General features: G+C 39.1%; 1 protein-coding gene across 6 annotated transcripts in view; it reads right to left on the reverse strand.

The window, feature by feature from the left end:
* Positions 1–14448, reverse strand: part of DLGAP1 (DLG associated protein 1) — a 389361-nt gene that overhangs the window by 33718 nt on the left and 341195 nt on the right. For all 6 annotated transcript variants that reach the window (XR_011855730.1, XM_072152144.1, XM_072152143.1 and 3 more), the window contains 2 exons: positions 9785–10149; positions 6862–6953 (listed from right to left, as the gene is read on the reverse strand). Coding sequence is in view for 5 of the 6 variants with exons in the window: in XM_072152144.1 (XP_072008245.1) it covers positions 6862–6953; positions 9785–10149 (457 nt within the window). In the remaining variant the exon portion in view is untranslated. The remainder of the gene's footprint in view (positions 1–6861; positions 6954–9784; positions 10150–14448) is intronic.

Consider the following 14448-nt stretch of genomic DNA (forward strand, 5'->3'; position numbering starts at 1 on the left):
TTTTGGACTGGCCATTGTTTTCACGGATAGCACACATCCCTGTGTATTTCTTTAGGCTCCCACACATGGTCATTATGTCTATAGCCCTATGAGTGTGACAACTTCCGACCCAAAAAACTCACTCAGAAAACATACTCGGTGACAAAAGGGCTGCAGATAATGGACACATGCGTTTTATTTGAAGACTGTGAAGGTTAGTTTAAGGGTGTGGGTACTGAACCTCTAAATATGTCCTAAATTATATATTTACAGGTAGTGATATAATACAAAATATCCATTGGTAGAATAACTGGAATTGGATGAGATTTATTGGCCTTCAGATCCTCATGCTTTAACAGAACAAAGGCAGACAACCACCACTGCAAACTAAAGGTCGGTTTTAAGGATACATTTTTGCATCTTCCTCTATGGGAATGTCCATATTATTTGCATACATTAAAAACTGACAGTTTCCCTTGTCTATATTCCTGTATAAGACTATTTGACCTTTGTTAATCTGTCACTTTTACAATGGTAATTGCATTGTAACAATTCCTAATATGTTGCAATTATCCTAATCACTCACTTTAACATTGGCAACAATTGAGTAATAGGAAAGATCAAATTCTCTGTGACTGTTTTCCCTGGTACCATCAGCAACATACAGACTCTGTTTACCACGCCTGCATATTCTTATAGGAGAAAGGAGTTGTAATGATGTGTTGATGGACATAACAACAGACTCTCTCCGCTCTTCATTGATGGAAAGCAGTCACACTAAATGACAGCATCAGTAGTCACTGACAATCTGCTTTCACATTAATGTTACCCTAGCTGAGAATGGACAACTCTGTTTAACAACTGTTAAAGGCTTTGTCCACTTTCAGCAAATAATGATATGGTTTGTGAAGGAAAAGTTATACAATTTTCCAATTTACTTTCTGTATCAATACTTCACCGTTTTCTAGACCTCTGCTTGCTGTCATTCTGTAGAAAGATTCTATGTTTTCTGCCAGTGGACAGAAATCTGTCCATGGTCACACAGGTGAGCTGCTCGTTATATCACACAGCTCTGGTTATTGTCTATGATACTAATGAGCCATGCAGCGGTGTGACCATGGTCAGATTTCTATCCACTGGAAGTAAATATTGAAGCTTTCTATAGCAGGAAAACAAGCAGAGAACTCAAAAACTTTGAGGAATTGATACAGAAAGTATTTTGGAAAATTGTATAACTTTTTATTACACAAACCATATCAATTATTTGCTGAAAGTTAACTCTGTTAACTGGAGTTCTAGAATTGTAACTCCTATTCACAGGCATGGTGTGCTCTCAGGCTACTGATAATGGTCCATGGCCATGTAACTGGTGTACCAGTGATGTGCAGTATATAAAAAACACAATAAAGACTACAGGAGAGCCCCCCAAAGCCATTATGGATCATTAACATAATTTGATAAAAAAATATTAGTTGATTTTGGAAGCAAGGAGACCCTGGCTAACAAATGTAAGAAGGTTACCACAATCACGGTGCTTGGATCTATGAGTAAGGGCCCCTGGTTTATCATGCTTTGATGCTAGATTTTGTAGTATGTGACATTATTTAATGGATATACAGTAACAGGGAGAGGATCGGAAAGCTCTAAAATATGGTATAGAAAGTGTGTATTATTTATATAAATGTAATAATTATATTAATTTTAAGAAATGAAGGCAAGCTAATCATATTATAAATAGCAAAGCAAATGTCCTCCAATGAGGAAGTCTTCTCATGTATGCTGTGCTACGTCCTAGCTCTGCAGATGAAGCAGCTCTAAATCCATTAGCACTGCATGGTACACAGCACTGAGATCCTCCCATGGGAGAACTAAAATGAGGGCAGTGATGAGTGACCGGTCAAGAAGTGGGTGAAAAGGCCATGAGACAAAACAAGCTGTGACATTCCTTCCCTTTAATATCGGTGGGGGTAGCCTTCCATGGAGGATAAGTAATGCATCCATTTAGATTTGTTGAATTTTGCCTACATTTCTTGTGTTAATTAATTTGATTACAAAATTAGTGCTAGATTAAACTAGGAACACCACAAAGTCTAGTTACCTTGTCTGCAAGATTTTCTGCATGTTGTTGCTCCTCACTTGCTCCTTAGCAGCAGACTATAAGCTGTCACTTTGCAAGAATTCATTCATTATCAGCAACAAAGGGCCAGTTCACACCTCATTTTTTGATTCAGTTTTTGTGAGCCCAAACCAATAGTGGTTGAAGGCACAGAACAAAACCTGCCATTACACTACCACTGACTGCAAAAAAATGGAAGGCAGGCAAATGATGTCACTGGCTTGTCCCAACCTCTTGAAAAGTCACATAATTGTGTTACCTATTAACCGATCTGCAAAAACGGATGGCAACCTGTTTGGCATCCATATTTTTCACATTCCTATAGATTTGCACAGGAAGGCCTGAGATGCAAGGATCTAGAAGGTTCCATGAAAAACAAATTTGTGTACGTGGCTTGGGCCGTTGAATGAATGAAAGTAACGGATAGTACACAACATTTGTGTGCACACAGCTTTAATGCTGTAATAAAAACCTGATGAAATAATCGTGTGACCAGTTTTCATTAAGGAGCATCTGATAAGCAGCAAAATTCTATTTAGCATAAAGCGCATCAAAGAGCGACCAACCTAAACAGATGACCATCAACAATTTATAATTGGTTAAGTTTAAGTTAACTTTGGGGTTGAAGGAGTAACTTACTCTCCATAAAATGACTGAACATTTTCTTTTTCCAATTAACTCAAATATCTTAAAATTAAATGATAAAACTACCTAACCTTATTTATTTCCTTCACTCCCAATCTTTATTATGGGACAAATAGTTTGTGACCGCTACAGCCAATCAGCAGCTGAGTAGTGGAACTGATAGCAGAGGAATCATTCCATGACTATGGAAAGTTAACACTCAGCTGCTGATTGGCTAGAAGTGCATATCCCCCCCCCCACAAATAAACAGGAGCACAGTGGAACCTACAGCACTGGATCATCTGGCAAAATGAAGGTAAGTGTCAGAACTCCTGCTGGAAGCACAGCTCAGCTGATTGAGTTACCTTGGATGAGTATTACACCCAAGTGTAAAACTCTGCAGAGGGCTGAGTGATTGACAAGTCAGCAACCTTTCTCAGCTGGGGATGTGTGTACACACAGTCCTATAAGAGGTTTGGAGCGGTGTCCAGTCACTTCAGATATTGCTGCTCAACCCATACACGGGTGCTTGTCTTCAAGGCTTTGATCCTGGCCTATTGTTTGAACCTTGATAATTTTTCATGTGTTGATCACTAAGGAATATGATGCCACTTTATAAAGATTAATTAATATTATTCTGCTTTACAATTTAGTACCTCGCCGCCATAATGCTCCTGTGCTGGTTTGCCTAATTTCAGCTTGTTTTATGTCTTGTGTTTGTCTGTCTCACTGCTCTGTAAGAACATTACCATGAAGCTTGTAACAGAATAAGTCCCTTCCACTATCCAATCAGCATGTCTTGCTAACTTTATTGACAGTGACCTATGATGTTTACAATTCTCTATCTGGCTGATGAGATCGTATGAAGCACAATATACAGAAGTGTATACTGAGAACTACTTCTCACATTTGTGTTGATAGAGAATATATCACTTCCTGACTTGCACAGAACTGTAAGCAGAGGAGAAATGAAATAATTCACATCCAACTAAAAGTTGGGTTTTCATCTTCACAGAAAAACTTCCTGTGTCAAATGAATATAATATGTATTCTACGTTTTAGAAAAGAAGAGGCACAAAAACTTGCAAAGGTTACAAGTTAGGTTGTTTTTTTTTAATTGTTGAGTGTCAAGGTTCCATTTATATTTACAATATGCAATTCTAGAAAGTGAAAGAAATTGACATTTTGAGAACATCATTTTGTCAAGGAACCTTTATAACAAGCAGGGATTATCGAAACCAAGAAGGCTTTTATGCTTAAAAGTCTGGCATAGTCAGAAACATATAACATGTCTAATCCGAGGCCTTCCCTCATGCTTTACACTGCAGCTTGGTGTGTTTAGATCTTATGATGTACAAATGTAGGCACAAAAGCAAATTCACAAGAACACCATTGCCTGTTAAGTAGAACATAGACACAGTTAGGACATTTGTCATAATTCGATGCATCATGCGTTGGCTTATAGCCCTACCCTCCCCTTTACTGGAGGCTCTAGCCTAATGTATCCAACAGCCAGTGAGTGACTGTGCAGGCACGGGACAGGAACACCCTGTGCCAGCCCACTCCACCACTGGGAACATGTTGTTGCACCTGTGTGACATCACATGATCATGGACTGATTTCTATCCACAGTAAACAAGTAAATAATGAAGCTTCCTATAGAATGACAGCAAGCAGAGATCTAGAAAAAAACGTGAGGAATTGATATAGTAAGTATATTGAAAAACTGTGTAACTTTTTATTACGCAAACAATATCAATTATTTGCTGAACATGAACAACCTATTTCATACATTAACAAATAACTAGCACATTACTTTTCATTTAAACCTTTGGTCTAATTGCATAACAAATCTTAACATTATCTAAACAAGTCATGTCAATGAAATGATGACGTTACTCCCGATACGGTTCCCGGATTTATGGATAACTCCTACACTATTTTTTATTTGACAGTTATAGGTGCATTATTCCTTATGTTTCGTAAGCTTGGAACAAGCTGCATCATGAGCTAGTTATATTTTCTTGTATTCTTAGGTATGCATTAAGTTATGAAATACTTGTCATGTGATAAAAATGATATCACTACTCAACAAACCTAAGATAATGCTGAATTAGCTTTCTCCATAAACAAAATCACATCACCAACTGAACTGTGTACAACATAAAAATTAATACGATAGTGTCCAGGCTCCTTTCCTCTGCTCAACCCACTACCTGTATCAGTGACCCTATCCCCTCACATCTCATTCATTCTCTCTCCCCAGCAGTCACTTCTCACCTCACTAAAATCTTCAACCTCTCTCTATCTTCTGGTGTCGTCCCCTCTTCTTTCAAGCATGCTGTTGTTACCCCTTTACTAAAGAAACCTTCACTGGACACATCCAATGCTATTAACTACAGACCAGTTTCTAACCTCCCTTTCATCTCAAAACTCCTGGAACTCCTGGTCTATTCTCGACTAGCCCACTATCTTTCAGCTAACTCTCTCCTTGACCCCCTGCAAACTGGTTTCCGCTCTATATATTCCAATGAAACTGCCCTTTCTCCAATGATCTCCTCACTGCAAAAGCCAAAGGTGACTATTCTCTCCTCATTCTTCTGGATCTATTGGCAGCTTTCGATACTGTGGACCACCAGCTCCTCCTTAGGATGCTTCGCTCCTTGGGCCTAAAGGACACTGCACTCTCTTGGTTTTCTTCCTATCTCTCTAACCGCACTTTCAGTGTGTCCTTTTCTGGATCTTTCTCTTCTCATCTTCCTCTCAGTATCGGGGTTCCTCAGGGCTCAATCCTAGATCCTCTTCAATTCTTCCTCTATATTGCCCCCATTGGACAGACCATCAGCAGATTTGGTTTCCAGTATCATCTTTATGTTGATGATACCCAGCTATATACTTCTGCACGTAACATCACCCGTGCCTTAATCCAGAAGACTAGTGAATGTCTCTCTGCTGTCTCTAACATCATGTCCTCTCTCTTCTTGAAACTTAATCTTTCTAAGACTGAACTCCTTATTTTTCCGCCTTCTACTAACCAACGTAAACCCTGACCTCTCCATCTTGTTGTGTGGGATCACTATAGCACCAAGGCAGCAGGCCCGCTGTCTTGGGGTCGTGCTGGACTCTGACCTCTCCTTTTCACCATATATTCAATCTTTTGCACGCTCCTGCCGGATTCATCTCAGAAACATCTCCAAAAGGTGACCGTTTCTGACAATTGAAACTTCTAAAATGCTAATTGTTGCACTCTCGACTAGACTACTGTAACTCCCTACTAATTGGTCTTCCACTCTCTAAACTCTCTCCTCTACAATCTATTCTTAATGCAGCAGCCAGGCTCGTCTTTCAGAGCAAACTCTACACGGATGCCTCCAGTTTGTGCCAATCACTGCACTGACTGCCCGTCTCCTTCCGTATTCACTTTAAAATAATAACCCTCATCCACAAAGCTCTGAATAATGTTGCGCCTCCCTATCTCTCTTCCCTCATCTCAGTCTATCGCCTTTCCCGTGCCCTTGATCTGCCAGTGATATTAGAATAATCTCTACCTTAATTCGAACCTCTCATGCATGTCTCCAGGACTCCAGGAGTTGCTCTAATTCTCTGGAATGCCCTCCCCCTGACTCTCAGACTAATACCCACCCTCCAAAGCTTCAAACGTGCTCTTAAAACCCATCTCTTTACACACTCCCTATCACACTGGCTGCATGAAACTGCATGAAACGTCAACTCTCCCTTTACTAATCCATCCTATGTCCTTTCTCCCATCTGTTATCTGGCAAACAGCTGATATATACCAAGCTCCAGGCTTCTCTACAGTCTTTTTCATCTAGGACCCTGTAAATAAGACGGCGGCTGATGGCTGGTTCATGCAGCAGAAATTGTATTTATTAAATTATTTATTAAAATATTTTATATTGTTCCCTTATAAAGAATGGCCCATTTTACAACCTCTTGTGTCACATCCTCACCCTCACAGTCTGTAAGCTCTTGTGAGCAAGGCCCTCACTCCTATTGTTCCATATGACTGTTTGTTCTTTGTAATGTAATATAGTTGTATATGTCCCCTATAATTTGTAAAGTGCTATGGAATTTGATGGCGCTACATAAATAAAGATTATTATTATTATATGATTCCTTACGCTCTTTCTTCTTCTACTTGAATTCCTACTGACTGATATCTGTAGGCAGCCTCTCTCTGCTCTGCGGTGGCAGCTTCTTCTGGTCCATCAACCTAAAAAACAATATGAAGCAGACATTACTCGTGTAACATATTCAAAAGAACAATAATTAGAGATGGGCAAATTTTTAAAAATGCGATTCGCCGAGTTCGCCGAATTTTCCGTCAAAATTTGTTCAGACCCGAATTGAATCATGATGAATCACGTTAAAAAACAGGTATTTCCTGACTGCAGAGAGCCTGTAGGGTGTTGTAGAATGTTGTGCCATGCTCAAATATGCGTAGGAAGCGTGGTTTGGTTTTCAAACAATGCTGTGTTTTAGTATGACACGCACATGACAGCCGCCACTCTTAGAATCGCTTCACTCTTCAGTTCCTTGGGCACGTATAGAGGCCAACTTCACCAAATAAGCAAAGCGGGAACACAGCCTGACAAGGTAACCTCTGAGCCAGCTCGAAATGACTGAGCTGAGGGGAAAGATCCCACTATAACATCAAAGAGTGCACTATGTTGATTTGACACAGATTTCTTGATATCTACTTTAGCAACAAAAAAGAATTGCAATTAGGGGAATACGGAACCCCAAAAACTGACACTCTGGACTTTGAGAAAAAATCCCTCCACCAACTACGTGGATTTGACAAAGGGGAATAAAGGGGAAAAACTTTGGATTTGTGCAGAATTGAAGTTTTTCTGAAATTCTAAACAAATTCCACTTCGGTAGATTCGATTTGCCCATCTCTAATAAGACTATATCATGATCTGTATCCTCAAATAAGTAAAGAAAGGGGCAGATATAGCTACTATGTTACACATACCCAGGCCACATATGCTAAAAAGAATGATCTATATGAACAGTCGTCATACAATCTAATTCCTATGTGAATACAAGTCATAACTCTGTCACAAGGATATGACATGGTACGCTCACTATCTTTATGACTATAGAGCCAAAGTATAGCCCTCAAATAATCCAGACCACTAGGCTATGGGAACCAAGATATAGAGATTATTAGGACATAAGTGATCTAGTAAATAAGATCCAAATGTTATGTACCTTGTGTTATAATATAGGAATAAGTGGTCGCCATCACAAAAACTAAACCCATAATGTGCATTTCACCCCTCTTGCCTTCGTCAGGAGTAACATAAAAATTAGAGAGTTTTTAAGATCTCACAAATAAGCCAAATTAATCTCACCTGCCAAGTCACACTACCTATGTATGTTTATACACATATCTCGTATTTCCGCCCATCAAGGTAGAGTAAAGTCACATGATCTCATCATCACATGGTGCAATTCATGAGCCAAAGGTAAACCCCAGGTGATCAGCATGTTGCCGACTCTTGCGATATTCGGGCACACATGGGAACAGCACAGGTGGTGGACACCAATGACGTATAACATCACATACCACATCCGGAACCGCCCACGGTTGTCATGGCACCAGTTTTTTTAACAGAAACGGCAGCAAATACATGACACATGCCCTTACAGCCCGGATATGGAATTAGATATAGTTAAAGGGAATCTGTCACCAGGAGACCCATTTTAGCACTCCCCCATTCCCCACAGAGAATAGTACTTACAATGCCAAAGAGTTTTTGGATAAAAAATAGGTTTTACAGAAAAAAGATATGTCAAATAGAACTTTTCAATGCCACGTACTGTGAAACTAGGCACTTGTCCCCTGGGAGTGGCTATAGAGGAGCAGCCCCCCCCCCCTTGGGAAACCGTTCCCCCATGGGCCCTTTTCAAATATATGAATAACTCCCATCACTCAGGAGTGGCTGTAGGGGAGCAGGGGGCATCGCTAAGACGATTGATGGGCGTTTTCATATATTTAAAAAGGGCACATGGAGGTACGGTTTCCCAAGGGTGGGGGGAACCTGCTCCTCCATAGCCACCCCCAGGTGCCTAGTGCCTAGTCACAGAGCACATATGGTAATATATAACATATCCTTTTTTCTGTAAAACCTATTTTTTATCCAAAAACTCTTTGGCAGTGTATGTACTATGCTCTGTGGGGACTGGGGGAGGGTCTAAAAATGGGTATCCTGGTGACAGGTTTCCTTTTAAAGATTTTTTTTTAGATTAAAGGGGTGTTCCCATTTCAGCAAGTTAATGTTATTGTTTGTTTAAAAAAAATGTGCAACTTTCCAACCTCACGGTTTTCAAGATCTCTGCTTGCTGTCATTCTATAGAAAATTTCTATGTTTACTTTGAGTGGACAGAAATCTGGCCATGGTCGCTCAGGTGCACAGCTTGTTAGTATGACAGAGGGTAATCAGAGCTGTGTGTTATAACGAGCCGTGCACCTGTGTAAACATGGTCAGATGTCCATCCACTGGAAGTAAACAGAGAAGGTTACTATAGAATGACAGAAAGCAGAGATCTAGAAAACTGTGAGTAACTGATACAGAAAATATGTTGGAAAGTTGTATAACTTTTTATAATACAAACTATAACATTAACATTGCTGAAATGGGAATATCCCTTTCATAGCAGATCAATTATCCCAATACATGAAAGAAATATTTAAATATAATGGATTCAGCAAAGAAGCAGTCGGAGAACAATCTATTATATAAAATAATAAAGTGCTAACATGAACAATAACCCCAAATAATAACCAATAACAGATAATAACTAATAGATAATACCTTATGCACTATATAGTATACAGTATATTCAAAAAAGTGCAAATACTAAAAGTTAATAAGTTAATAAAAATTACCTGCAAATAGTGACAAAATCACATAAAATGAAAAAACAAAAAATATACCAAGAAAGTGCATGTGCAAATCATAAACACATGACCAATATTTGATGATATTGATAATCAATATTTCTGAGTAGCATGCAGAAGAATGGCTGGATTACCTGTATTCCAATAGAGAGGTTTTTCCTGAACTGATTCTTTTTTCTGTCATCTGCAGTGATGGTAGAAACTGTTGAAGTGGAGTTTACGGTCATGGTGTTGTCCATGTGCTGGCTTGCCGGGCCATGAATCTGAGCGTTGGCAGCTTCAATAGCGGCCGTAAGTGCTTTCATACTGTCCAGACTTTCTGTAGAATTACTGAGCCCTGACTGACTGATCATATCCCCCCTTTGTCCATGTCCATCCATGTAGGCATCTTGGGCAGATTCTGTGCTACTTTGAGCAGTGATGGATATGAAAGGTTTTGTTGTTGTCCGGGGTGGTACTGGAGGAGGTGTCTTTTTATATGTGGTTATACATGAAGACACTGAAAAAAAAACCCAAAGAGAATCAATTAACATGTCTTCTCTATATGTTTACATTATATCATATAACAGATCATTGTCTTCTTGCAATATCACCAATGATAAGTGTGGATCTAGCATAACACTGATCATAACTTGGAAAAGAGCAGCCGTATAAAGGACAAAGGTAAACTGAGGACAAATTGACTTGATGGTGCTGTCTGAACCTTACATCAACAGACAGATTTACCATTAGAATATAACTTGCACAATATTTGAACTGTCATCAGTAATTGGCCTAATAAACCACTAGCAGTATTTTGTCAAGCAGTTGAACAGCTTCTAGATCATGTTTCTTTCATGGCACAGCTTGGTGGCATCAACCACAAAATCAACTTTGAAGTAGGATGTAAGTTGGATGTACAAAGTCAGGGAGGCGGAGATTTTAACACTGAAGTCAAATTCTCTCTTCTTCTGAGGACCTCCTCCCATGTGTTTGACATCAGCAGATCTGATCAGTGATGTTCCTGGATGCAGGACCATCAGTTATAGTGAAGGGGCATTCTGAGGCAGGGAAAGCCCTTCAATGTTAAAATCGTCGCCTCATTAACTTCATAAAACCAATTTACATCTTATTTCAAAGTTGACTTTCTGGATGATGCCACCATACCAGACCATTAAAGAAGCATCATCTAGAAGATGCTCGGCACTTGACAACATACGCTATTGGTTTATTTGGCCAATTTCTGATGACAGGTTCCCTTTAAGTGTCCTGTAATTTAAAATGTCTGCATATATATTTTTAGATTATTTTTATCTTCATATTTTTTTACTTTCCAACATATCAAAGTTTCTCTTAAATGGAACCAGCAACCTGATTTTACCCTATGAAACTACTAGTCCCTTGTATGGAATATTCTTTCTCGAATTCCCAATTCTATGTGAAAAATAAAATCTCCTCCAAAGCCATGTGAAAATGGGCAGAGTATAGCAATATTTGCTTAAGATGGGTTTAGAGAGTGCACGAGAGGATGTCATTACAGACAACACTATGTTTGGTTCTATTGTACCAAAACCACGCATTTGGTGTCATATTAAAGATAAAAGTCTTTTATTCCAGATCGCAGTAGGCTTGGGGTTCTAAGAGCTTCAGAACCAAAGATACAAGCTTCAGACGTGTTCCTCTGATTCTTTTTCTGTAACAGCTCACTGTTTCCCTCTTCTTAGGGCGTTTTAAGCCTGTTTTTAAGCATGCATTTTTAGTCAGTTTTTCCCATTTATCTTAATAGATAAACAGGTTGTAAGCAGCCAAATGCATGATAACTGTCAAAAATGGATGCATTTTTAAACGGACTGAAAATGCATTCTTAAAAACTGACCAAAAAAGCCATGTGTGGCATCACCCTTAGACTTTTATGGGACGTATGTAATCTGATGCCTCGGTGAGCTGACAGGATGCCCTCTTTCAATTCAGTTGTGAATTTAGAGTGAGTAATAGTTTAAAGGATCAGGAAGACAAGAAGTAGTGGTGGTAAAAGCATTTCTATCTCAAAATATATTACAAATGTTCTTATATAATACAATGGCTGGACATATTTAATATTGATCTATTCCCATAAAAATAGAGTGTAGTCTGAAGTCAGATTTTACCAAAAAGTCGCCCAGCTTGCGACCAAAGAATCCCTTTTTGTCCACTTGGGCCAAGGTGATAGGATAAAATATAACCTTTATTTCATATTTATTAAGACCGATTCAGTGAAGAGAGTTAAAATTACAAACAAGCAGTGCCCAAACTTCTAATAACGTGGGATATAGGGACACTGTCAAGAGGCAACAAAGTATTTAGTTGAGAGGAGTTGTTTTCACTTCCTCCCAAATGACATACATTATTATGAGTTGCAGACAGAATTCTCCCTATATCATCCCTAAATTCCTAATAGACCAAAATTAACAAGGTACTATGAGCCCCAGGTTAAACCTAGCATAAGAGCCTATAGTTAGAATTACTAGGGGTAGTGGTAAGTATAGAACACTGGTTGCTGCTCATTAAAATGTATAACACATCAGCTAAGCCCACCCGACATGTTTCACCTGGACTGGCGTCATCAGGGGTTTAGGGCTGAATGTGGCATGGTTAGTAGATGTTCAAAGCTTATATAACCTACCATACATTGATCATCAGTCTGCGTCACAAAGTAAGTTACCGAGTTACCAATAAGGCTCGGTTTTAGAAAGAAAGAAGTAAACAGGACTTACAAGAATGCAGCGGATAGGTCAAGAGGTCCCTCCGTGTCATGCCCGACGCCGGATGTTACCGTCCTGTAAAGTGGCGCGGGTCACAGATGTCTAATGACCCCGTCGCATGTTAATCTGTAAGGTTTGAAATTTGGCGCATGCGCAGTGAAATGTGTCGCACGGCACATGTCGCACCAGATGCCTAGTATTTTTCTAAGTTAACTGACGCATGCGCATTCGCATACAGGTGACCATACTATTCCGATGAAGTGGATATTGAACCCACAATTAACCAACGTGATGACACTGTACTGGAATAAATGTTAATATATAAAAAAGGGGCTTCAAATGTTATATTGGTACCAATTTTGAGAAATAAAACAGAGTTTTCACAGATGAATTATTCTATATGTAAGTGCTTGTGACTAGAATCAGATTAGCTAGAAAAAAGGGTGCAGAAGAGACCTTATGGACTGAGGATTATGGGGTAGGTTATATAAAAAAAAACGTGATACTGACGGTTCATAATATTAAAGTATAGCTATCATATGTGTATTCCAAGGTACTGCACCAGAAAGAAGAGAAATTATACATAATTGTATGATGTAGTTTGCTAATAGCAGTATATTCATGAAATTTAAATTTAAAATTTAAAGTTATTGGGTCGTTGTGATTAGATTTTCACGACTAGCATCAATGGATTATCAGATCAAAGAAAAGGTGAAAAGGAGAAACCCTCATTTAATCCCTTTGGGGATAAAAAGATCCTGAAGATCCACTTTGCTTCTTCCATCAGTAATTTTTTATCAAGATGCCCTCTTCGGGGACCCAATTTGACATGTTGTAGACCCCAGAATTTGATGCATTCAAGATTTCCGCCATGCATCCCTCTAATGTGGCGGGAGATAGGTGTATCTTCCCCGTTTCGAATGGTGCTTAGATGTTTTGAGATCCTCCTGCGGAACTCTTGGATAGTCTTCCCGACATAGAGTTTAGGGCAGGGACAGCTGGCGATATACACAATTCCTGAACTACGACAGTTGAAAAACTGTCGGATGGTATAATTTTTGTCATCTGCCGGATTCTGAAGTCAGCATGTTATAGAGCAGGAAGCACTAAGCAGGATGATACATAAACTTACCCTTAGCATAGAATGATTTAATAACAAACAATACAAAAGCAAGTTACACCGAATCTTTCCCACTAAACTATGTATCAATCTTTTTAGTTTCCTAATTGTTTCCCTCATTCCTAGTCAGAACAAAAGTATGAGAGGGGTGTATGCATCTGAGTATAGAAATTATGAGCAGAGATGGGCACACTTGCAGCCAATGTCAGGCACAGACATGCTGTCACTGTCATTTCCCAGTCTAAAATGACTCATGGATCATAAAAGGTACAAGGTGTGTTTTCTGTATTCCTGCACGGGACATCTCCTTTAAAAGGAAATCTGAATGGATTTGTGTTTGCTCTTGTTTTACCATTGTGCTACAACTTTCTGCCAGAGGGGCCTGCAATTAATTCAACAACACTGGTCAAATATTCAACATCTAAGCAAATGTGGAACCAACTTCAAATAAACATCTACATGTTCCATAGCGAGAACAAAAGAGAACTATGTTCACATGTCGCTGCATGCCAAGAGTCTTGTAGAGACTTCAGGATGTGCAATTTGTACACAATTGAGTCAGTTACACAAAAAAATTTATAAGCAGGGAGGGAATATGCCATATATTGACACTGTTCTTAGAAGTAAGTAATTTTGAAAATCAGAGCACTTAGCTAGATAACAGATCTATTAAGGCTCAGTAGAGGATTATAAGCAAGTTGCACCTTGGGATAAATGTCTGACTATGAAAACATCTTTAAGTCTGGTATTTATCCCAACAATCTTTACATAAATTTACATAGATTGAGGCCTCGGTCAGCTTCTGGGAAGGTCATGTGTCTTAGGCCTTCAGTGCTTTGGCCTATCTTTATCAGATGGGCTGCAGAGGAGGCCATTCATGATTGAGGCATATTACATAGCCCTCTTATCAGGTCAATTATCAGGAGCAAGAACTACACATATGCATACCCAAAAATTA

The sequence above is a fragment of the Engystomops pustulosus genome, chromosome 5 (genome assembly GCF_040894005.1).
Source record: "Engystomops pustulosus chromosome 5, aEngPut4.maternal, whole genome shotgun sequence".
NCBI lineage: Eukaryota > Metazoa > Chordata > Amphibia > Anura > Leptodactylidae > Engystomops > Engystomops pustulosus.